Source organism: Microtus pennsylvanicus, chromosome 2 (genome assembly GCF_037038515.1).
Source record: "Microtus pennsylvanicus isolate mMicPen1 chromosome 2, mMicPen1.hap1, whole genome shotgun sequence".
Lineage (NCBI taxonomy): Eukaryota > Metazoa > Chordata > Mammalia > Rodentia > Cricetidae > Microtus > Microtus pennsylvanicus.
In genome coordinates this window covers 32154431-32175346 of record NC_134580.1, presented here as the reverse complement: position 1 = coordinate 32175346, position 20916 = coordinate 32154431, and the positions used below count along the sequence as shown (strand labels likewise).

The 20916-nt window shown below is 51.1% G+C and overlaps 1 protein-coding gene and 1 long non-coding RNA gene across 2 annotated transcripts; one reads left to right on the top strand and one right to left on the bottom strand.

Annotated features, from left to right (window-relative positions):
- Nucleotides 1-5183: 5183 nt before the first annotated feature.
- On the bottom strand, nucleotides 5184-10686 carry LOC142843426 (uncharacterized). The gene is made up of 3 exons (XR_012909627.1): nucleotides 10078-10686; nucleotides 6653-6824; nucleotides 5184-5261 (listed from the first exon to the last, which is right to left on the bottom strand). It is a non-coding gene; the product is annotated as an uncharacterized LOC142843426 (long non-coding RNA).
- Nucleotides 10687-10832: 146 nt separating this feature from the next.
- Krt8 (keratin 8) lies at nucleotides 10833-18366 on the top strand. Its single transcript, XM_075960737.1, has 9 exons — nucleotides 10833-11261; nucleotides 13392-13600; nucleotides 14580-14640; nucleotides 15237-15332; nucleotides 15834-15998; nucleotides 16321-16446; nucleotides 17137-17357; nucleotides 17478-17536; nucleotides 17983-18366. Exons 1-9 carry the CDS (start codon nucleotides 10920-10922, stop codon nucleotides 18171-18173), a joined length of 1470 nt encoding a protein of 489 aa, XP_075816852.1. The 5' UTR covers nucleotides 10833-10919; the 3' UTR covers nucleotides 18174-18366.
- The last annotated feature ends 2550 nt before the right edge of the window (nucleotides 18367-20916 follow it).

The following is a 20916-nucleotide window of genomic DNA, read 5'->3' as shown; positions in this document are numbered from 1 at the left end:
ACCTGGTCCACCTCTTCACCCCACTGTGCAGAGAGGCGGGTCCCCTCTGCTCCCGTTTCATTCCAGAAGGATCACACATCCGGCAGTGAGTCAGGTGTGCCTCAGGCCCCAGCCCTGGGCTCTGACTCAGCCTGAGCTCCGGGAACCTCAGAAGAGCCTGGGAGATAAGGTTTATGGCTCCTACAGCACTTGTTTGGGTAAAGCTCTGCACACAGGCCACCCAGCCACATTCCACGGGCGGGGCAGGGGGGATGGCTTACTCAGGCTACCCCAGGAATTCAGACTGTCTGACAGCTCTGCTTTCAGAAGCCCACTGAGCTTCTGTCTCTGGAGATCATCTCTCTAGGTCCCCAGGCCTTGTCCTGTGGAGGCTTGTCCCACCCACCGTGTGTTTGGCTTCTGGGCAGGCCTGGCCCTGACAAGACTCTCCCTTCCTTTGCAGGTCACTCCTCTCAGTTCCAACAGAGTTTGGTTAGGGAGGCCTTTCATTATTCTAGCCCTTTGCTCCTTTTCGGTGCTTTGTAGAAGAAAGGACACAGGATGCCAGTGCACTGAGAAACGAAACTGAGGCAGACTATAGAGCTCTGCTGAGCCTGGACCTTTTTAGTTGAGGGGAGTTAGACAGGAAGCAGATAGCAGCGGGTGTGTGGGGGGATGGACCATAGAGAAAAAAAATATATAATTTATGTATTTATTTGAAACAGAGTCTCACAGAAGGTTCTGGCTGTCCTGGAACTTGCTCTGCAGACCAGGATGTCCGTAAACTCCCAGAGATCCCCCCCCACACACATTGTGCTGGGACTAAAGCATGCTGTACAACTAACTATCTGACTGGAAAAACTTCTTCTAAAAAATAATTTGTTTACTTTTATTTCATTTGCATCGATATTTTGCCTGCATGTCTGTCTGTTTGAAGGTGTCAGATCTTAGCATTAGACAGTTGTGAGCTGCCACGTGGATGCTGGGAATTGAACCTGGGTCATCTAGAGGAGCAGCCAGTGCTCGTAACTGTTGAGCCATCTCTCCAGCCCTTGAACAAAACCTTCTAATGTGAAATTTGTTTTACACAAGAGAGCACATGTGCAATAGGCCCAGTCAAAGCTGATGCTTTCTCCATGGTGTCTGCTGTAGGCCTGAAAGGAGACGGAACTCTTTCAGCATAGCTCAGCAACTTAGAGACTCGTTGGGACTAGAACACAGGTCATATCATTCCCAAGAGGAATTTTCTTGCTAGTTTACGTTGTTCTGTATATTAGGATAATTCTAAAAGCGAAAATTGTACTGAAGTTTGGATAAAGTTTAAAAAAAAAAACGCTCTTTATTTTTTTGATGGGGTCTCACTATGTAGCTCTGGCTAGCCTGCACTCTCTATAGACCAGGCTGGCCTGTGCCTCCCTGTTGCTGGGACTAAAGGCATGTACTTCCACTCCTGGCACTATATTTTAATTAACGTGTGTAGGAACACCAACATTATGGTGTCCTTGTGAAGGTCTGAGGACGAGGGACCAAACTCAGGTCGTCAGGCTTGGTGGCCATACTTTACCGGCTGAGTCATCGTCCTGGCTGGAATTTTGTTTGGTTTGAGTCACAACCCCTAAAACAAGAGGATTTTAACCACAAATCCTAGTGTTCTTTGGAAGTGTGTGGTGGGGGTTTTTGAACAGGGCCCAGATCTGGCTTTCGCTAGCTCCTAGATTTAACCACCATGCTCAGATTCCTCAGCTCCAGAGTGCATGTTTTGCTTATTTCTCATTTTCTGTACAGAACCCTAGGCCATGGGGTGCTTGGACCCATGTCCAGGCCTGTAATGTCCTGTGGAAATGGGACTACATGGAGGCTCAGGGCTGGAGGACTAGAGGGAGTCTGTGCTGGAGGCTCCCTGGAGGAGGTTGTGGGCAAAGCCAAGCTAGAGGGATTGGTGGGGGGTACAAGGAGGCTGGTGAGAGGGTAGAACTCCAGAGGTAGAGAGGTTTCCTGAGGAGCTGTCAGTCAAGAGGCGCAGGGTCAGGTCAGGGGGGAATACGGAATGACTGGATGTGGAGGACACTGGGGCCATGTGTCCACAGCTCTGGGAGCATGACTAGGAAACTGGGTGGGGGGACAGTTGGAGGCTTCTGACTGAGGAACACTGGCCTGGGGGTTGAGTCCCCTCCCTTCTCTTCTTGGGGCTTTCCCTACGGTTTCTGGGTTCCTCAAACTGCTTTTCTGTCACTAGCAACTCTTAGTGTTCCCTGGATGTCACCTGGGAAACTGGGAGAGGCCAGAAGGAAGAGAGAGGGTGGGTTATGGGGACTGGATGTCGAAGGTCTGTCAGGAATGTGTTGCCATGGGAGCATGTCTAACAAGTCCTAGAGGCTAAACTGGCTCAGGCTGGCCCTAACGCAGTCCAATCTCACTGTCTAAGTCAACAGATTTTTCTTTAAGACCTATGAATGGGTCACTGTGTGTGGATTTGGAGTTATCTCCACCCTTACAGAATCTGAAAGATAGGTGGGTTAAAGGGTAGTAGGTAGCAGGTCAGGTCTTTCTTTAGTTAAACCCCTCTTGCATTCTTTCTCCCTCCCTTCCTCCTTTCTTCTCTCCATCCTCCCAGGTAGGGATGAAACCCATCTTCAGGCTAGGAAGCATTCCACCACTGGGCTTTATTCCTGGCCCTGTCTGTCTTGTTTTATCATGGTAGAGAAGGCCAAGTCAGCTTTTGGATTTACTCGGTCAGCATGTTCTGGAGTTCAGCGAGGCGTTTTCTCATGTTGTAGGTATGCAGTTTGCAAGGTAGTCACAGTTTCTGTTGTATGTCACATTCCACAGCACCGGACAGAGGTCCCTCAAGTCTGCTGGAACCTTTAGTGGGCAGAAGAGTTTTGAGGCTCACGAGACGGTGGTTGTATGAGTAGATGGGCTCTATACCACTTTGGGTTTGAGAGTGTTTCTTTTGCTCTACTGACAAGTATTGCATTTTTCCCCTATTGCTTTATTTTTCAAATTACATTTATTTCTATGTGTGTATATGTGTGTGAGAGAGGGCGCATGCACCATGGGACTTGTGGAATTAGTTCTCCTTTTCTACCATGTAGACCCTTCTTGGCAGCAGGCATCTTTACCCACTGTATCCACTGAGCCATCCTGCCAACCCTACTATTATTTCTTTTCTTTTCAGCTCCAGGCTGGCCTCGAACTCAGAGCGATCCTCTTGCTTCTGCCTGGGATTAAAGGTGTGAGCCACCACTGCCCAGTGATTACAGCTTCTTTTTTTTAAATTTCTTTATTTTATATACACTGGTGTTTTTGCTTGCATGTAGGTGTGAGGGTGTCGGTTCTGGAGTTACGGACAGTGATTAGCTGTCATGTGGGTGCTGAGAATTGAACTCAGGTCCTTTGGATGAGTAGCCAGTGCTCCTAACCACTGCGCCATCTCTTCAGACCTGACTATTGCTTCTCACGGAGACAGTTGAACAGGTGTCTGAAGTGGGACCCCTGAAGAGAGCACATGTAGCCTTTGGGTGTGGCCCAGAGTCAGACCGCACTGCTTTGGCAGGAGGAGTTTTGAACTTTACTGTTCCTATTTGCAAGTGGGAATGCTGCCTTCCTCACTGGCTGTTTTAGGGTTCTGTGTCGTGTATGTAAGAAACACGACCCTATGACACTCAGAAGAGAGCCATCATTGTCACTTTCCTGCCACTTTCACTATTGGCAGGGACAAGGGTCAGCAGGCAGGGCACTGTTTGCATGGCTCACTCCCTGGGAACTAGATTTGCAAGCGTGGATTTTGCATGGAGGCAGATTTTTGCCTATTATCTCTTCGTTACAGCCCAATAGAACCCTTCTTATCACCCCCTTTAGGTACTCTCAATCCTCACTGCAAAGGCTTTTCTTCAGTCATCTCTCGTTGCCCAGCAGGTGCTGCAGAGGAGACGCCGGATGTTTCTGCAGAGGCGCTGACAGTTCAGCTGCTGCGAGTTGAGACGACTGTTGTGCCTATTGTTCTCATTTGCTCTCTGAAGGACACACTCTGCTCATTTCGGGAGCACCGAAAGGAATCCCAGAGAGGTTAGGTAACCTGCTCAACTTCACACAAGAAGTTCTTCAGATGGCTCCTGTTCTGGGGTCTTGGCCCTAGCCACAGCAGAACTTTTGAGAAAAGCCAGGGACATTCCCTTGTCTCAGTTATGTGAGCTTTAGTTGTGCCCTTTTTCTCGCTGATGCACTTCTTGAGATCAGTTGTAGAAATTAAATTGGAGCTGGGTGACTAGGGACATAGCTCTGCAGTAGAGCCCAGCATCCCCGACCCCAAAGTGCTGCTGTTTTCGAGTGTGGCGTGATCAGCAGTGGAGAAATAGGTCACCGGCATTGGCCTCTGTGAACTACTGAGTATACGCTAGCCTTTGACACACTATCCAGCTGCTTCACTCTTCCTGAGGGAGTTTTGTGCTTGCCCGGTGGCTTTTTACATTTCCAGATCTTTCCATCCATCTTACTTTTGGATTTCTGTTTGGTTTTTATACATAACCCTGGCTGTTCGGAACCTCACTATGTAGACCAGGCTGGCCTCAGATTCACTTGCCTCTGCCTCCAGAGCGCTGAGATTAAAAATATGTGCCACCCTGAGTTCTGCTTTTGTTTCTATGGTGCTGGGGATTGAGCCTAGGACTTCACAATGAAGACAAGTACTTTACCACCAAGCTTTCCCTCCAGTCTTCACACCTTACTTCTCTAAATTGGATGTGGTGGTTCCTGGGAGAGGAAGCTGAGGCTGGGGCATAGCTATGTGTTCAAGGCCAGCATGGACTATGTTATAGTCTGTCTTTTCTTCTAAATCCAGTTTGCTCAAGGGTCCCCTTGCCCCCAAAGTTCTAGGGAACATGTCTCAATCCTTTATTTATCTAAAGTCAATATTTTGTTGGCAAGGCACCAGAGGCTGGCTCACTGTGTAGCTTCCACGTCTTTATCTGTGTACATTTAGGTTGGTGAACATCTGCTGTTTTTGCCTGCTGCTCCCGGCATTCCCCCCTCCCCCTTTTTGGTGAATCATCTCTTTTCCCTCCTGCCATTAGTTTGGGTAGGCCTGACTCCCTCCCCCTTTCCCAGGAACCCTAGCTCAAATGACAGCATTTTATTATTCTCCTGACTGAAGTCTTGGTTCAGCGACAGGCCTGTGACCTGCCAGCCCAAGGAGAGCAGCCCATGGAACTTCAGCTGGAAGATTCTGGAAATGAACACTCCCTTGGTGGTATCCATCCTTATCACAGCCTGGAGACGGCCTGCTGAGAAGGAGACCAGAAGAGAAGGAAGCAGCCATTGAGTCCCTTTGGCTAGAGTGCAAGTCTACTGCACCCTTCCCAATTGTGAGAGCAAATAAAGGACCTTATTTGTGTGTTGGACATATGCTTTATGTATCGCTGCACATGTGTGCACATGTGATAGGTATAGGAAGGCAATATTTATGCGTCTGAGATGATGAGTGGCGGGGGAAGAAGCTCGTATGTATCATGGGGATGCAAGGTGGCTGCCCTCCTTGGGATATGTGCACGGGCCACACGTATGAGAAAGGGCAGAACTTGTGTGTGTGTGCACGTGTGTGTGCGTATGAGGGATGGAGGAGCTCTGAGGTAAATTGAGGTTGTGTGGCATGTGAGTTGCTTTTCTGGGAGAGAACCCGAGGTCCTTCCCAGCTTTGCGTTCATCTGTATACAAACTCCCCAAAGCACTTGCTCTGCCGGGCCAGCAGGATGGCTCAGCCACAAAAGCCATTGCTGTACAAGCATGGTGACCTCAGTTTGATCTCCAGAACCCGCCTTCAGCAGCTTACTCACATGCTGTGCAACCTCAGCTTGACCACACACACACACACACACACACGCACGCACACGCACACACACACACACCCTTACACAAATACTATTAAAAATTAAAAACAACAGCCTGTCAATTAGCACCAGTTCCACCCAACTAGAACTCCTCATTGCTTTCCAATGACCAAAGCTAAACTCCTTAGATATCCAAATGCTACACAGACTCATGAAACTTGGGTTGATGTTGGTGAAGCTGTAAGTATCAGACACACCCATGAGTATCACAGGAGGAAGCTGACAGGTAGGATCTATGGGGCACAGGAAGAGTCTCCCAGATCAGAGGCAAATAGATGGACTGGTGGGCAGGGCTGGCCTTGGGGCACTCCCTTTCCAGGAGACTCCCTTGGCCTTTCCTCTCCAAGACTGCAGTTGCTTTTATGGCTGGTGATTTAGTAAGGCTCTGTCATATATGAGTATTTGTGGCCTCCAGCTCTGATCTGGGCCCCTGATCCCTAGCCTTGTCTCCAAGGCAGCCCTGGCTGTGCCTGTTTCTTTGCTCTCTAATGCTTCTTGTTCCTGCTTCTGTGCCTCACTACACAAACCAGAGCGATCTCCCTAAGCCAGTCAAGTTATGGGGTATCAGGGCATTCAGAGATCCCCATGAATCACAGGCATTTAGGCAGGTGATTGGAAGATGTTTTTCCAACTACAAAAGACTTGCCCTTCTAAAGGATGGGCCTAAGATATTCCAAGGGATGGGAAAGAAAGGAGGAGAAGGTCAAATGGAAACTTGGAAGTTTTCATTGTAGATCAGGTGGGCTTCAAACGTCAGTGGTGTGAAGAAGAACACTTGGTCACCTCACCCAACACGGACTTCTCCAGTTTTCTTCGGCCCAGTGGCACTGTTCTTCCCATCAACTATAGCTGTTCACACTCTCTCTTAGACTCCGTCTTTCTGGGCGCCCATCTCGCACTGTTAAACTCTCGTACAACTTGCCTTGTTCTTCATCGCCCTATGCAGAGCCCGTCACAGTCCTAAGCAGGGAGACAGAGCCACACAGCTGTATGACTTTGGCCAGGTTCCATCCATCCATCCATCCATCCATCCATCCATCCGTCCATTCTTGTGTGTGTGCATGCACATGCCATGGTGTGCCTGTGAAGGACAGAGAGTCAGTTCTGTCCTTCTACCTATTCTATAGCCTTCTTATGAATGGCTTTCGAGACGATGCTTTCCCCTGTGTTGCTCTGGCTGTTCTCGAACTCGCTCTGTAGACCAGGCTGGCCTCGAACTCAGAGATCGGCTTGCCTCTGCCTCCTAAGTTTTGGGATTAAAGGCGTGCGCCACCACTGGTCAGCTACTACAAGGCATGTATAATACTCACAAGGTATCTCCTGGTGCCATATAAGTGTCATGTGACTGTACTAGAATGAAAACTTCCTGGGCTTGTTTGCTCTCTTTTGGGTAGTCAGTCCATTTCCATCCTGGGGTTTTATCATCAGAGCCATGACCTACCATGAAAAAAAATATCTATCAGCTAAGCCTAGAGGCCCTAGTCTGTAATCCCTTCCATCTGTCTAGAAGATTGAGGCAGGAGGTTACAAGAGTAACCTGGATGACAGACTGAGTTCAGGCCAACAAGGGCAACTTAGTGAGACTGTCTCAAAATGCAGACTGAAGAGATGCCGGGGCCCTAGCTCCGTGATGGAACACTTGCCCGCCATACACATCTCTGTTAGGCATGGCAATGAGCAACTTCATCTTGAGGCTCACAGTACACACGGAGCCAGCAATCTTCATTACTAATTCTGTGGCTTGCAGATGGCTGTCCACGCCATCTGTGGCTTCCTATTTAAATTGTTCAGCTGCCTTAGTGAACCCCCGGCTATTTATATGCTGCCACCTATCAATATTTAAAATCGTTCCATTGATCAAAGTGATTTGACTGCCTTTAGGACACCATCCTCGTGCAGGGACAGCTTTTGCTTTTCCTCCTGTTTCTAGCCCCAGATCTCGTCTCCAAACTTAACTGTTCCTTATATGGAACTCACTTATGCTTCTGAGTGCCCCCTCTCTTCTTCCCCCATCTGAGACAGGGTCCTTGTATCTCAGGTTGGCCTTAAACTCAAAATGTAGCTGAGGCCAGGCAGTGGTGGTGCACACCTTTAATCCCAGCACTCAGGAGGCAGAGGCAAAGCGGATCTCTGTGAGTTCGAGACCAGCCTGGTCTACAAGAGCTAGTACCAGGACAGGCTCCAAAACCACAGAGAAACCCTGTCTCGAGAAAAAAAATGTAGCTGAGGATAACCCTGACCTTCTGTTCCTCCTGCCTTCACCTCCCGAGTGCTGGAATTATAGGCATGGACGCCACACCCTGTTTATGTGGACTGGCACCAAACCCAGGGTTTGTAGTGTGCAAGGCAAGCAACTGAGCTACCTTCTTAGCCACTAATCTTTTCCTCTTTTTTTCAAAAATTGATTTTTAAAATTACATTTATTTGTGTGTGGGTGTGCAGAGACTGGAGGGAGAATGCGTCCTCCTTTCCCCCATAGCTCTGGGGACAAAGAGCAGAGCGGGACAGAGCTGTCTGCGCAGGGGACACTCACCTCATCACAAGCGTGTGCGTCACTTTGCTGTGACCACAGTGGCCAGAGACTGCCTTACAAGGAGCTGTACCTGTGGCTGCCCCAGGCTGGTTCTTTCTCCCCTGACGATTTGGCCCTAGTCCCTGGGGCCTTTCCCTTTTACCTCTGCCCTGAAGAAGTTCTAGGCAGAAGCCTTTGGAGAGAGCAGCTCTGGTCTCTCTTGATGAGCAGGGGTCATGCTGGGAGGGGTTGGTTGGGGTCTCTGGGCACTAACAGGAAGTTGACAAGCAATATGCAACTTTTTCTGGCCCAGGAATGAGGGGCACCTCCTTTGTGAGCTTTGGGTTGATGCTCTAGTCCACACAGCTTGGGGACTTTGCCATTATGTCCCTTTGTCCTCACCTTAAGAGACACTCCTAGGACCAAGGAGTCAGGTGTGGAGGAAGCTGAGATTTCAGGAAGGGTGCCGGGTGGCTAGCTTTTATGTCCAAATCAATTCTTTAGGAGCATTTCCCCTTCTGGTCCCTCCAAAAGTGTGGGGGAAGGGACGAAAGGGAGAGCTAGCTGGCTGTCCCTCCTCAGGGCTGCCATACCTGTCTGACCAGCCCTCCTTTTCTCCTTCCGTTTTCTCTCACTGCTTTGGCACCAGCCCCAGTTCCCTCCCTTCAGTTTGCTGGAAAAAAGTCTCCAGTCTTGCTGGGTGTGGGCCTGTATTGAGAGCGGGTGGTGAACACACGCCCAAATCGCTTTCCACCTTCAAAAGGAGTGCTGTTTCAGGGGCTGTGAGAGGTGACCTGGTGCAATAGGCTCGAACTGGATTTCCCTCTTCCTAGCATGCTGGAAAGCTAAGATGGGGGACTGAGGGCTGGGCTAGAGGCAGAAGGCATGCAAGGAAGCCGCATGGTCATTGCATGCCCTTTGGAATTTCTAGAAAGGCCTTTTTGGAAGTGACTTCAGGTGTGTGTGTGTGTGTGTGTGTGTGTGTGTGTGTGTGTGTGTGTGTGTGGTGCAGTGTACTGTGAAAGGAACTTGTCTGTGTGTGTCTAGGAGTGGATTTCTGGGTCTCTGTCCCTTTTTGTAGGGGCCTATATGTGCCTGTATATGGTGGACTTCTGGGATCTTGGGTGTTTTCCTGGAGAAGGGGCGCGATCCATAGACTGCTCTCCTAGAGAGGCTGTTTGCCCCCTTTCACTGTTTTGTGTTTTAAGGGTTCTGCCATTTACCCTGTCCCCTAGGATATTTGGATGTCTGTCATCTTCTGGTTTCCCGAGTTAAGGCCCACCCAATCCCCACACACACCCTGCAGTACCTTCCAGAGAGCCCAATCCATCTAGTAATTTAATTGCAGGTGGAATCTTTGCCTTGGGGACTCAAACCTCTTGTCTTCCACCCACAACCTGCCACAGCCTGCCCCACCCAGGCCTGCAGGACAGCCTCCCACAGGTGCACGCTGTGCCCCAACTTGCTCTCCTGACTCACCCTGATAATGAGTTCAGAGAGACAGGTGCCGCAGAGGATACTGTCCTCATCATACCACGCCATTTGGGGGCTGGGGAAGAGGCCGAGGGTCTAGGTGGCTGGAGAATGACTCACCAGCAAGGCCATCCCCGTCCACTTTCCACCTCCTCACTTCCGGTGACTCACTGCCCTGGGAGCCCCGGGAAGGTGTCCCCAAAGGAGCAACAACAAAGACCCCCATACCTCTCCTCTGTTCTCGGGTTCCCTTTTCTGCCTTGGCCTCTGTTCTTCATTCTTTGTTATTTCCTGAGGCCTGCAGTGCTCTGCCTGTCCCAGGGAATTCTGGGGTCTGTAGGAAAGGACAGTACTGGGCTGTGAGCACCCTTTGGCAGTCTGTGGTTTGCAGGATGTGGTGTAGGAAGGCGGGCGGGGTGGTGGTGCTGTAGCCTGGACAGACCAGGCAAATAGGATCCTGGGAATGGAAGGGTCCTGCTGGCCAGACTGGTTAGCCCATCTAACCTGGTGTTTCTTAGACCAGCCAGATGTGGTAGGGTATTCCCACAAACCCAGAACTTCCGTGCCGGGGTGGTAAAAGTAGGTGCCAGCTTTGGTAATCTAGTGAGTTCAAGCAGCCTAGTTAACCTGATACTCTGTTTTCTTTATTTTTTAAAGACCCCAAATGCCAGGGAACCCTTTTCACCCAGATTTCCCAGAGTAGTTCTCACAGAAGGGCAGGAGACAAGACGCCCAGATTCCAGTGCTGGGGGACTCCTGGCTTACTTCCTGACCTCACAGGGGCTCAACTGCTCTTTCCTGGACTTTAGGGTGGGGTTGGGGAGAGATCTCGGGTGGGAACAGCTCTCTGCTGCCCTCACCTGAGTCCTGCCTGGAGGTAGCAGGCGTTGGCTTAGGCCCTGCCCTCTCAGTGTCTAGCCACTCAGGTAAGAGGTCTTTTTCCCTCCCCTGGGGCTGGGCCTTCTTTTATAAAGGGCCTTTGCTGGGCGCTGTCCCACGGCCTAGCAGCTGCTCTCCGCCTGCTCTTGAACCTCTGTCTTCGGCTCACCGCCTTCACTCCAGACTTCACCATGTCCATCAGAGTGACCCAGAAGTCCTACAAGGTGTCCACCTCCGGCCCCCGGGCCTTCAGCAGCCGTTCGTACACGAGTGGACCCGGTGCGCGCATCAGCTCTTCCAGCTTTTCCCGGGTGGGCAGCGGCAGCAGCTTCCGGGGCGGCCTGGGCACCAGCATGGGTCTGGGTGGCTTCAGCGGGGCTGGTGTAGGAGGAGGCATCACAGCAGTCACGGTGAACCAGAGCCTGCTGAGCCCCTTGAAGCTGGAGGTGGACCCCAACATCCAGGCCGTGCGCACCCAGGAGAAGGAGCAGATTAAATCTCTTAACAACAAGTTCGCCTCCTTCATCGACAAGGTGAGACCTTCTCTGCTCGATTAACTGTTCTACGTCCTTTCTTTTTCTGCCACAGAGGATGGGTACATCTCTAGCCCCCCGTGAACTCCTGTTGTCCTCCACCCATACTGGCCACACTCCCTTCTAGCTTCTCTCAATACGCTTTGGTTTGGGACGAGAGAGTCTGAAATGCTCCTACTAAATCCTGGGGCGTCTTCCTCTTGCACTCCCTCACCGGAATCCCGCGCTCTGACCTGCCTATCCACTGGCGGGCCTGGCGCCTTCAGTGTCGCTCAGCTCTCTGGTGTCAGGGAAACCTCCCCCCTCGCACTGCCCCAAGATTTCCTATTGGTGCCCTGGAGCATTTTTCTTTCTTCCTGATAAATAATGAAGGGTTGGGTAGGATTCTAGAAGGTCGCAGGTGTCTTGATTGAACCCGGCAAACTTAGATGGAGGTTTTTGGTGCCCAGAAGCAAAAACTGCTCAGGCTGAGTCACTGCTTGGCCCCTGCCTTGCTCGCCCGGTGTGGGCGGGGCCGCTGCGGAGCCAGGGCGGAGGTCGGTGTCTTGGGTCTGCCCTTCCACCAGGAGGAGCTCCGGCGTCGTGTGTGTGTGTGTGTGTGGGGGGGGGCGGGAGGGGAAGTCGCGGAACTCCGCCTCGGGAAAGACGGTGCGGGATCCAAAGTCTGCGGGGCGTTGGACACTCCACCCCGGTTTCATGACCTGTTAAAACCGGAGTTTATGGCCTCAGATAGCATCGGCCTACCAACGCCCATCTGCCTGCTTGGCCCTTGTACCCCCTTTATGCTTCCTACCCTGGCTCCGCCCCAATCGCCTGGTTCTTTCAAGCCCAGAGGCAGGCCAGATTTTGCAGTTCTGTAGCTAGGTGGCCATCGTTTCCCTGGACCATTGGCCCTTTCTGCTGACTGGCTCCTAAGTGGCAGTGTGGGAACGGGAGGAGGAAAAACACCATGCAAAGGAGCCCATGGAGTAGGCGGCCTCAGGAACACCTGCCCCCTCCCCCCCTTAACCAGGGCTTGCTAGTTGCTGTCCATGGGCCCCTAGCTTCTTGTTACCCCCTGAAGGAGAGCAGTTGGTGCAGGTGTGGAGTGAGACTTCTGCTTACGGGGACCCACAGTTTCCGCGGATAGGCCATGTTGTCAAATTTGACTTCCTCATTTGTCAAATGGATGGGTCCTAAATCAGTTTCTGCCTGCTCAGCTCACAGGGGAGTTTCGCAGCGCCTGGCCCGAATTCAGCATTCCATTAGGATGAAATGCTAGAATTACTAGGGCTATTGGTTTAATTTTTAGTAATTATGGGAAGAAAGGCTCTATAGCATGGGTTGTGGGAAGGAAATCTGACTGTACACTCCGGATGTACTTCTCTTTCTAGTTCCCCCAGATTAGAGCTACAGCGTTCTCTCCTTTGGAGCGTTCTATTATCCGCATGAAAAAGTTTCTCCTGTACCATGTCTTGGACTGCATGTTCTAAGATGTGAATTCTGTGTTTGTGGTAGGAGGGGAGGGTTGTAGATACTGGGCAAGAGCGTGAGGAGACTCCAGAGTCTGTGAATCTCAAAGTGGCGAGTGGGAAGGAGAGAGACCTGTCTTCTCTTGCTTCTTCCTGAGCTAAAAGTGGGCTATGTGTGGAGAAGGGACTCCCCAGAGGACGTGTCTGCGCTTCTGGAGGCTTTTTCAAGGGTGGGGAGACCTAGACCAAGTTATACAGCTCACATTAGAAGCAGTATTGACATAGAAGCCTTAGCAAGCATTCTGGACCTTAGGGAGAAAGTCCCCTAAAATTTCCAGGGCCTTTCTGCAGAGTCCCCCCAGTGATGGTTGAGAATGTTGGGCGTGACTGATCTGCACCGTTCTCAATCTTACATAAAAGGTAATCAGAGCCTTTAGAAAACGGGGCTGTTTTTATTGATCTGTGGTGTGTAGTCCATGTAAATAAGATGTGTGGTGCGGGCACCCGCTAGCCTTCCCCACTGCCAAGTGCTGCAGGGATGCAGCTCCTGACCCCACCGTCTCACTCTGCTATCCCCCTTCTCAGAGGTGACCCGAGCTCGGGGAACAAACAGCTTGTGTCCCTCCGGACCTCGACCCTAACCTGACGTGGACCTTTTTGCTGTGCCCTCCCTGTGCAGGTACGCTTCTTGGAGCAGCAGAACAAGATGCTGGAGACCAAGTGGAGCCTGCTGCAGCAGCAGAAGACATCGAGGAGCAACATGGACAGCATGTTTGAGAGCTACATTAACAACCTGCGGCGGCAGCTGGAAGCCCTGGGCCAGGAGAAGCTGAAGCTGGAGGCGGAGCTTGGCAACATGCAGGGCCTGGTGGAGGACTTCAAGAACAAGTGAGCCCCTCCCCGAATGAAGTCATATTACCTTGTCCCACATTTTGGGATAGAGGCCTGTGTTCCCACTGCCCTCTTTTTATGGGCAGTTTGGTTCTGTGGCCTTGTGATTAGTTTGTTTGCAGCAATCTATTTTATGCTCGCCATTCACGATGATAATAGCGTTAGCCTGCTTTCAGTCTCAGCGCTGCCTAGATTCGGGAAACAAATTTCCTGTTTAAATAGAGTACCTAAGCTGGGTATGCTGACATACATTTGTAATATTCTACCCAGGAGACAGGCAAGAGGATTATGCAAACACAGTCTGATCTTCATAGTGAGTTCTAGGACAGCCAGAGCTACATAGTAAGATTGTTTTTTTGCACTTAAATGAGAGAGGCAGCTAGCGGTCCTCACATTTACACTAGCAGCCATGATCTCTGCAAGCTCCAGAGAGTGCCCCATGCTAACTCTCTCAACAGTCCAAATCTAGTGTGTATTTGGAGCGCGCATTCCTGCTTTTGGCCTCTCCACTGGCTGAGAATAAGGTTGGGTGGGGAGAGGAACACGGTAGCGAGGGCAGAAAGACCAGCCTCTCATGCCTTGTATCTCTGAACTAAACTTTCTAGATATTCATTTCCCCCATCAGAAAACAAGGTGGGGGGGGGGGCTGGAGAGATGGCTCAGTGGTTAAGAGCATTGCCTGCTCTTCCAAAGGTCCTGAGTTCAATTCCCGGTAACCACATGGTGGCTGACAACCATCTGTAATGAGGTCTGGTGCCCTCTTCTGGCCTGCAGACATACACACAGACAGAATATTGTATACATAATAAATAAATATAAAAAAAAAGAAAGAAAACAAGGTGGGTAGGAGTGAAGGTCTCTGCATGCTTGTGTTTAGCTATGCATGCATGTATGCTGCATTGGGCTCCATCCCTGGCAGCAGCAGACCTGGGCAGCCTTCACCTTCATCCACTGACTCCAAGTCTTTTCTTACTAGGTATGAGGATGAGATCAACAAGCGTACAGAGATGGAGAACGAATTTGTCCTCATCAAGAAGGTGAGGGACTGGGGGCTACACAGATGGCGTAGTGGTTAAGAGCGCTTGCCTCTCTTCAGAGGACCCGAGTTCAGTTCCTAGCACCCACATCAAATGGCTCACAACTGCTTGTAACTGCAGCTCCAGGGGATCTGATGCCTCAGGCCTCTGAGGGCACCTGCATTCACGTGTACATCATATGCAAGCATACACACTTGCACATAATTAAAAATATTAAAAATAAGTTAAAAAAAAGAAGAAAGAAGACACAGGAGGCTGAGCTTTGAGACTCAGACTCGGGGTTTTCTGATGACCTCATTGCTTTCTAAGGAATAAGACAAATTCTTTTGCCATCTGATGCCTTCCAGACAACACACTGGAAAGGTAGACAAGACAGAGTGTTTCCTGCAGTTAGATAGTGTTCCAAGTATCAAACTGGACTAGGTTAGTGGTCTAACCTTAGCTTTCTGGAGGGAAGCAGAGATAATTAAAGTTCATGATTGGGATCCAAGGGAGTAGACTGTGGCTAGACTGGAGGGTCAGCCTCCAGTCTCAGCCATGGGCAGATGTTGGGGAGCCCCTGGGTACTGAACTCAGGTTTCTCACCTCACCCTCAGGATGTGGATGAAGCATATATGAACAAGGTGGAACTGGAGTCCCGCCTGGAAGGGCTGACTGATGAGATCAACTTCCTTCGTCAGATCCATGAAGAGGTACTTTCTCGGGGGCTGGAGTGGGCAGGTCCCCCAGCCTGTCAGTATCCTTCTCGGGCACCCAGGCAGTCTATCCCTGTCTTCCAGCATGCCACTCAACAAGGGCCCCATAGCCACAGCCGCCAGCTAACACTGTTAGAGAGGCTCCAAGCCCTACTTGAAATGGGGAAACGGGCTCTGAGAAGGGAAATAACCCATTATTCTAGGTCCTCAGTGGCACAGCCTAGCAGACTTGTCTTACCCTCAAAGCTCTTATCCCTGGTCTTTATGCTGTCTTCAAGGCCTCTCGGCCTTGAGTGGGGCTGAGAGTGGGGAGCGGGTCTTCCTCTTGGTTATTTACCTAACTTTAGGTTTCCCTTGCTGGTTCCCTCCATGGTTCAGAGTTTTGGTCGTCTCCCTTCCACTGTTAACTAAGCTCTGGCTGTCACTTGCTCCTTTGTCATGTCGCAAAGGACCCTGTGTACAGGGACACAGCCTTACCACCATGTTCCTGCCCTACAGGAGATCCGTGAGCTGCAGTCTCAGATCTCAGACACGTCTGTGGTGCTGTCCATGGACAACAGCCGCTCCCTGGACATGGACAGCATCATCGCAGAAGTCCGTGCCCAGTATGAGGACATCGCCAACCGCAGCCGGGCTGAGGCTGAAAGCATGTACCAAGTTAAGGTAAAGAACAAGTTTACAAGCCTGGGTCTTCCTTCCTGACCAATTGTGTGCCCTGGATCATGAGGGGGGAACAGGGTTCCAAATTCCACTATGCCTGCTGGGCCTGGCTTTGCAGAATGGAAGCCTGGAGTTCTGGAAAGGGACCTTTGTTGGTGTGTGTGTGTGTGTGTGAGACTGTGTGTGTGTCTGTGTGCGCACGTGTGCATGTGTGCATGAGTGCGCACGCATGACGTACTTATGCATACTTCTTCACATATGTAGAAGGTTGGTGGGTGAAATGACCCAGGCTTCTGTGGCTTGACTTCCCTTCTTGCCCCTGCAGTATGAGGAATTGCAGACCCTGGCTGGGAAGCACGGGGATGACTTGCGTCGCACAAAGACTGAGATCTCTGAGATGAACCGCAACGTCAGCCGCCTGCAGGCAGAGATTGACGCCCTCAAAGGCCAGGTACTGCCGGGCTTGGGTGGGACTGGGTGGGAGGTCAGGAAGGGAACCGGGGTTGAGAGTGGGAGGGGCAGCTTCTAATGAGCTGTCTTAGCTGCTGTGGGGTTCTCCATGGGTAGTGTCTCGGGATGACTGACTAGAATCCAGGTCCCATCCCCCCAGGCCTTCTCTACTTAGTCTGCCACATGTGGGGCAAGGTTGTGTGTTGCTGCTTTATGAACATTCTAGAAGCTAGGATCCAATCTAGATAAAGCAAAGCTTTGTCTCCACAGGGGGAAGTGAGGGGGAAATGGCTGGAAGCGGCTCCCATTGCTTCTCAGGCTTGCTCAGTGTGACCTGTAGAATTTCCTTTTAGCTGGATGGAGTTGGTCTAAGTCTGGGAGGGGAGACTCTCAAAGAAGCTCAAGGTGGGGGCCTGGGCATGCAGCTCAGTTGCTCGAGTACTTGCCTAGCAAGCCCAAAGCCCTGTGTTCAGTACCGCATACAACCAGGCCTGGTGGTGCACACCAGTAACACCAATAGTTGGGGTTAAACAGGAGGACTGCTATAAGTTCAAGGCCAGCTCGGGTTATAGAGAGACTTCCAGTCCAGCCTGGGCTTCAAAACAAATGACAATAGAAAGTAATTCAATGTGGATGGATTTGAAGAGAAGATGCACCAGGTACCATCTGCTCATGTGTCTCCGTCCCACAGAAAGCTACCCTGGAGGCTGCCATTGCCGATGCCGAGCAGCGTGGGGAGATGGCCATTAAGGATGCCAACGCCAAGCTGGCCCAGTTGGAGGCTGCCCTGCAGCAGGCCAAGCAGGACATGGCGCGGCAGCTGCGTGAGTACCAGGAGCTCATGAATGTCAAGCTGGCCCTGGACATCGAGATCGCCACCTACAGGAAGCTGCTGGAGGGCGAGGAGAGCAGGTGGGTCTGGAGGTCTCTCTTGGGACCTGGAATGGGGAGGGTGTCTGGAGCCTTCCTGGGATTTGGATTCTGCTGTGAGAGGACAAGAGTTGGTCCTGACACCCGTGCATCTGGTTACAGGCTAGAGTCTGGGATGCAGAACTTGAGCATCCATACAAAGACCAGCAGTGGCTACGCAGGTGAGTGTCCTCGGGGATAAAAGGCAGAGGACCAAGGAGGTCAGGGCTCTGGGAGAGGCTGTGCTCAGCAGTTGACAGGGACAAAGGGGATGGTGACAGACTAAGAACCTAAAGAACACACTCATAATAGAAAGCCGCACATAGATGCAAGCTGTGCACCAGGCCCGTGTGAAGTTCCCTACGTGAGTTATTGTGGGCTTTTATGCTTTCACATTTCCCTCCAAGCAGCCGAGAGAAGGGCTCAGGTGAGTGCTTGCCAGGCACATGTAGCTGGAGGGAAGCTTTTCCATTTGGGGGCTGCTTCTCCAGACAGCTGAGTTGTGCCCCACATAGCCATCAGTCAGGTCTGGGCCAGCCTCTCATCTGTGGGTAGCAGAGAGCGATTAGGGAGAGAGGGCACTAACCTTGTGCTCATTTGGCTGCCTCTCTCCCTTGTCCTGGACCAGGAGGGCTGAACTCAGCCTACGGGGGACTCACCAGCCCTGGCTTCAACTATGGCGTGAGCTCCTTCCAGCCCGGCTTCGGCTCTGTCGGGGGCTCCAGCTCTTATAGTCGCACCAAGGCTGTGGTTGTGAAGAAGATTGAAACCCGCGATGGGAAGCTGGTGTCTGAGTCCTCTGATATCCTGCCCAAGTGAACGGCCCCTGGAGACGTTGCCAGCCTGGGCTCCTAAAGCTGCCCATGGAGGAGACATCTGTATGTCAGAGTACAGGAAAGGAGAGACCCACCAGAGGATCAGAGGCGTACCTCTCTAGCCACCCCCCGACTCCCCTCAAAACCCAGTTCAATTGTATTTTCCAAAATAAAGAAGCCTCAGCTGGCTCCATCAACTGGCTTTGCTATGTGTCTGTTCATGTGGGTGGGGATGGATGAGCAGAAGCATCCTTCTTGGGCCATGGAAGCTGGGTATGCAAGGCAGGAAAGACTCCTCCAGGCTGTTCCAAAAGAATGTGCCTTGCTTGATTCTCTGGCCACAGACGTCTCCTCCTCCTCCTTCTCCTTCTCCTCCTCCTCCTCCTCCTCCTCCTCCTCCTCCTCCTCCTCCTCCTCCTCCTCCTCCTCCTCCTCCTCCTTCGATTTATTTATTTTTTATGTCTACAGTGTTCTTCTTGCATGTATGTCTCCACTACAGGTCAGAAGAGGGCACCAGATCTCATTACAGATGGTTGTGAGCCACCTCGTGGTTGCTGGGGATTGAACTCAGGGCCTCTGGAATAGCAGCCAGTGCTCTTAACCTCAGAGCCACCCTGGGGTATGGCTCTTTCCCAGTGCAGAACCTCTTACATTACAGCAGGGTCTCAGATACCCAGGTTCACTTGGGCTCTGCAGCACACTTGGCAAGGAACCAGGTCTGGGGTGACCTTATCTGAGAGTCAATGCTGTTACCCAGACCTACTCACAGGAAGTGGCTGAGCTGGGCCTGGTAGTCAGGATTGCCCATTCTCAAGCCTGTCCTCCAGCAGACACAGCTTCCTTGTGTCTACATGTCTTTTCCAGGGACCTAGGAGGTCTGGGTTCCCATCCCTCCAGATGTCCAGCATCTATTTTTAGTGATGGCTGTGTCATGCCTGTAATTTCCAGATGCCATGATAGTTCAGTGCAGGACTTGGCACGCATACATGGCTTTGTCCCTGCTCTTACTGATACCCCCACCCACATGGCTTCTCACCACCTGTTCCTCCCATTTTGTGCGGTGCTCGATAGAGTGGGTGTGTGTGGAGCCAGTGTTTGCATCTGGAGGGTGGACTGTGTGCTTTCGGGTGTACATAGGTTCCCTGAAGTGTTACAGAGCAGGGCATAGCTAGGCAGTCCTGGCCAGGGTGTGGCCCACCCACCACTCCGCCACCACTGTCTTGGCTCCAGTCTGGCCGGCAAGGTGTCTGACAAACTGCAAACCTCAGGGACCCCCTCCTCATGTGGCTGGGCCAGGATTTTTTTTTTTTATATTTTATTTATTTATTATGTATACAGTGTTCTGTCTGTGTGTATGCCTGCAGGCCAGAAGAGGGCACCAGACCCCATTACGGATGGTTGTGAGCCACCATGTGGTTGTTGGGAACTGAACTCAGGACCTTTGGAAGAGCAGGCAATGCTCTTAACCACTGAGCCATCTCTCCAGCCCTGGGCCAGGATTTTTGAGCATCACAGTTTCAGCAGGCTTTGTTTTAGTACTCTGTTAGCAGAAGTGAGAGACCCAAGTGTCTCTTTTGGCAGGGATGTCTTTGTCCCTTCCAGTGCTGCCACATTGAGAAAATCTCCTTTAGAGTTGGGGAAAAGGCCTAGACACTACCGGCTAGAGTAGACACTGTCTGCTTTGGAATTGCCCACTGCCCCAGGGGAAATTCTTAGTCTTTTTTTTTCTTTCTTAAACCAGCTTAAGAGGCCACTTTTACTGTACCTGTTTGACCACACAGGTAAATCCTCTGTATTTTTTTTTAAGTTATCAGAAGTCACAGTTGTGACTTCTTTATTTTTTAATATTTATTTATTTATTTTGCATACAATATTCCGTCTGTGTGTATGTCTGCAGGCCAGAAGAAGGCACCAGACCTCATTACAGATGGTTGTGAGCCACCATGTGGTTGCCGGGAATTGAACTCAGGACCTTTAGAAGAGCAGGCAATGCTCTTAACCACTGAGCCATCTCTCCAGCCCCCAACCCTCTGTATTTTTAAAAACATTTATTTAATGATTGATTTATTGATTGGTTGATTGATTGTGTATAGACATACATGTGAAGGTTCAGGAATGACTTTTAGGAGCTCTACTCACGTTTGCCCTGTGGGTCCTGGGAGTGGAATTCAGGGGGGGCAGCCTTGGCATTCGGTGCCTTTACCGTCTGCGTTTTCTCCGTGTTTCTCTCTCTCTCTCTCTCTCTCTCTCTCTCTCTCTCTCTCTCTCTCTCTCTCTCTCTCTCTCTCTTAAATATAGAGTCTTATGCAGCCTAGATGGCCTTGCACCCACTGAGGTCCTGCCTCAGGTGGCTGACAGGAGGGCACCACCACACTTAGAGGTAAACTCAGTTTTATTATGGTTACAAACGAGTCCCAGGAAATAGGAGAGTGGTTACCAGGCTTGCTCTGGGCCATTGGAACACAGGGAGAGGAACCTCTTGCCAACTAGTGCCCCGAGACAGTGTTTTCAGTTGTGGCACACCCAGTCCTCAAAGCCAGCCACCTGTCTTATCAGGCCCTGCTGCCAGGCCATGGGCAGGGAGGGAGAGGCCTCTCGGAGCGCCAGATGATTGCCACACCCTCGTTGTTTGCTGAAGGAAAGCTGCACAGCTCTTGCATTCTGGAACCCTGTCTCCTTTGTCACCGCTTGAGAGTTACCCTTCTTTACCGGTCAGAACTTATGTATTGATTTAGTTTTAATCTTTT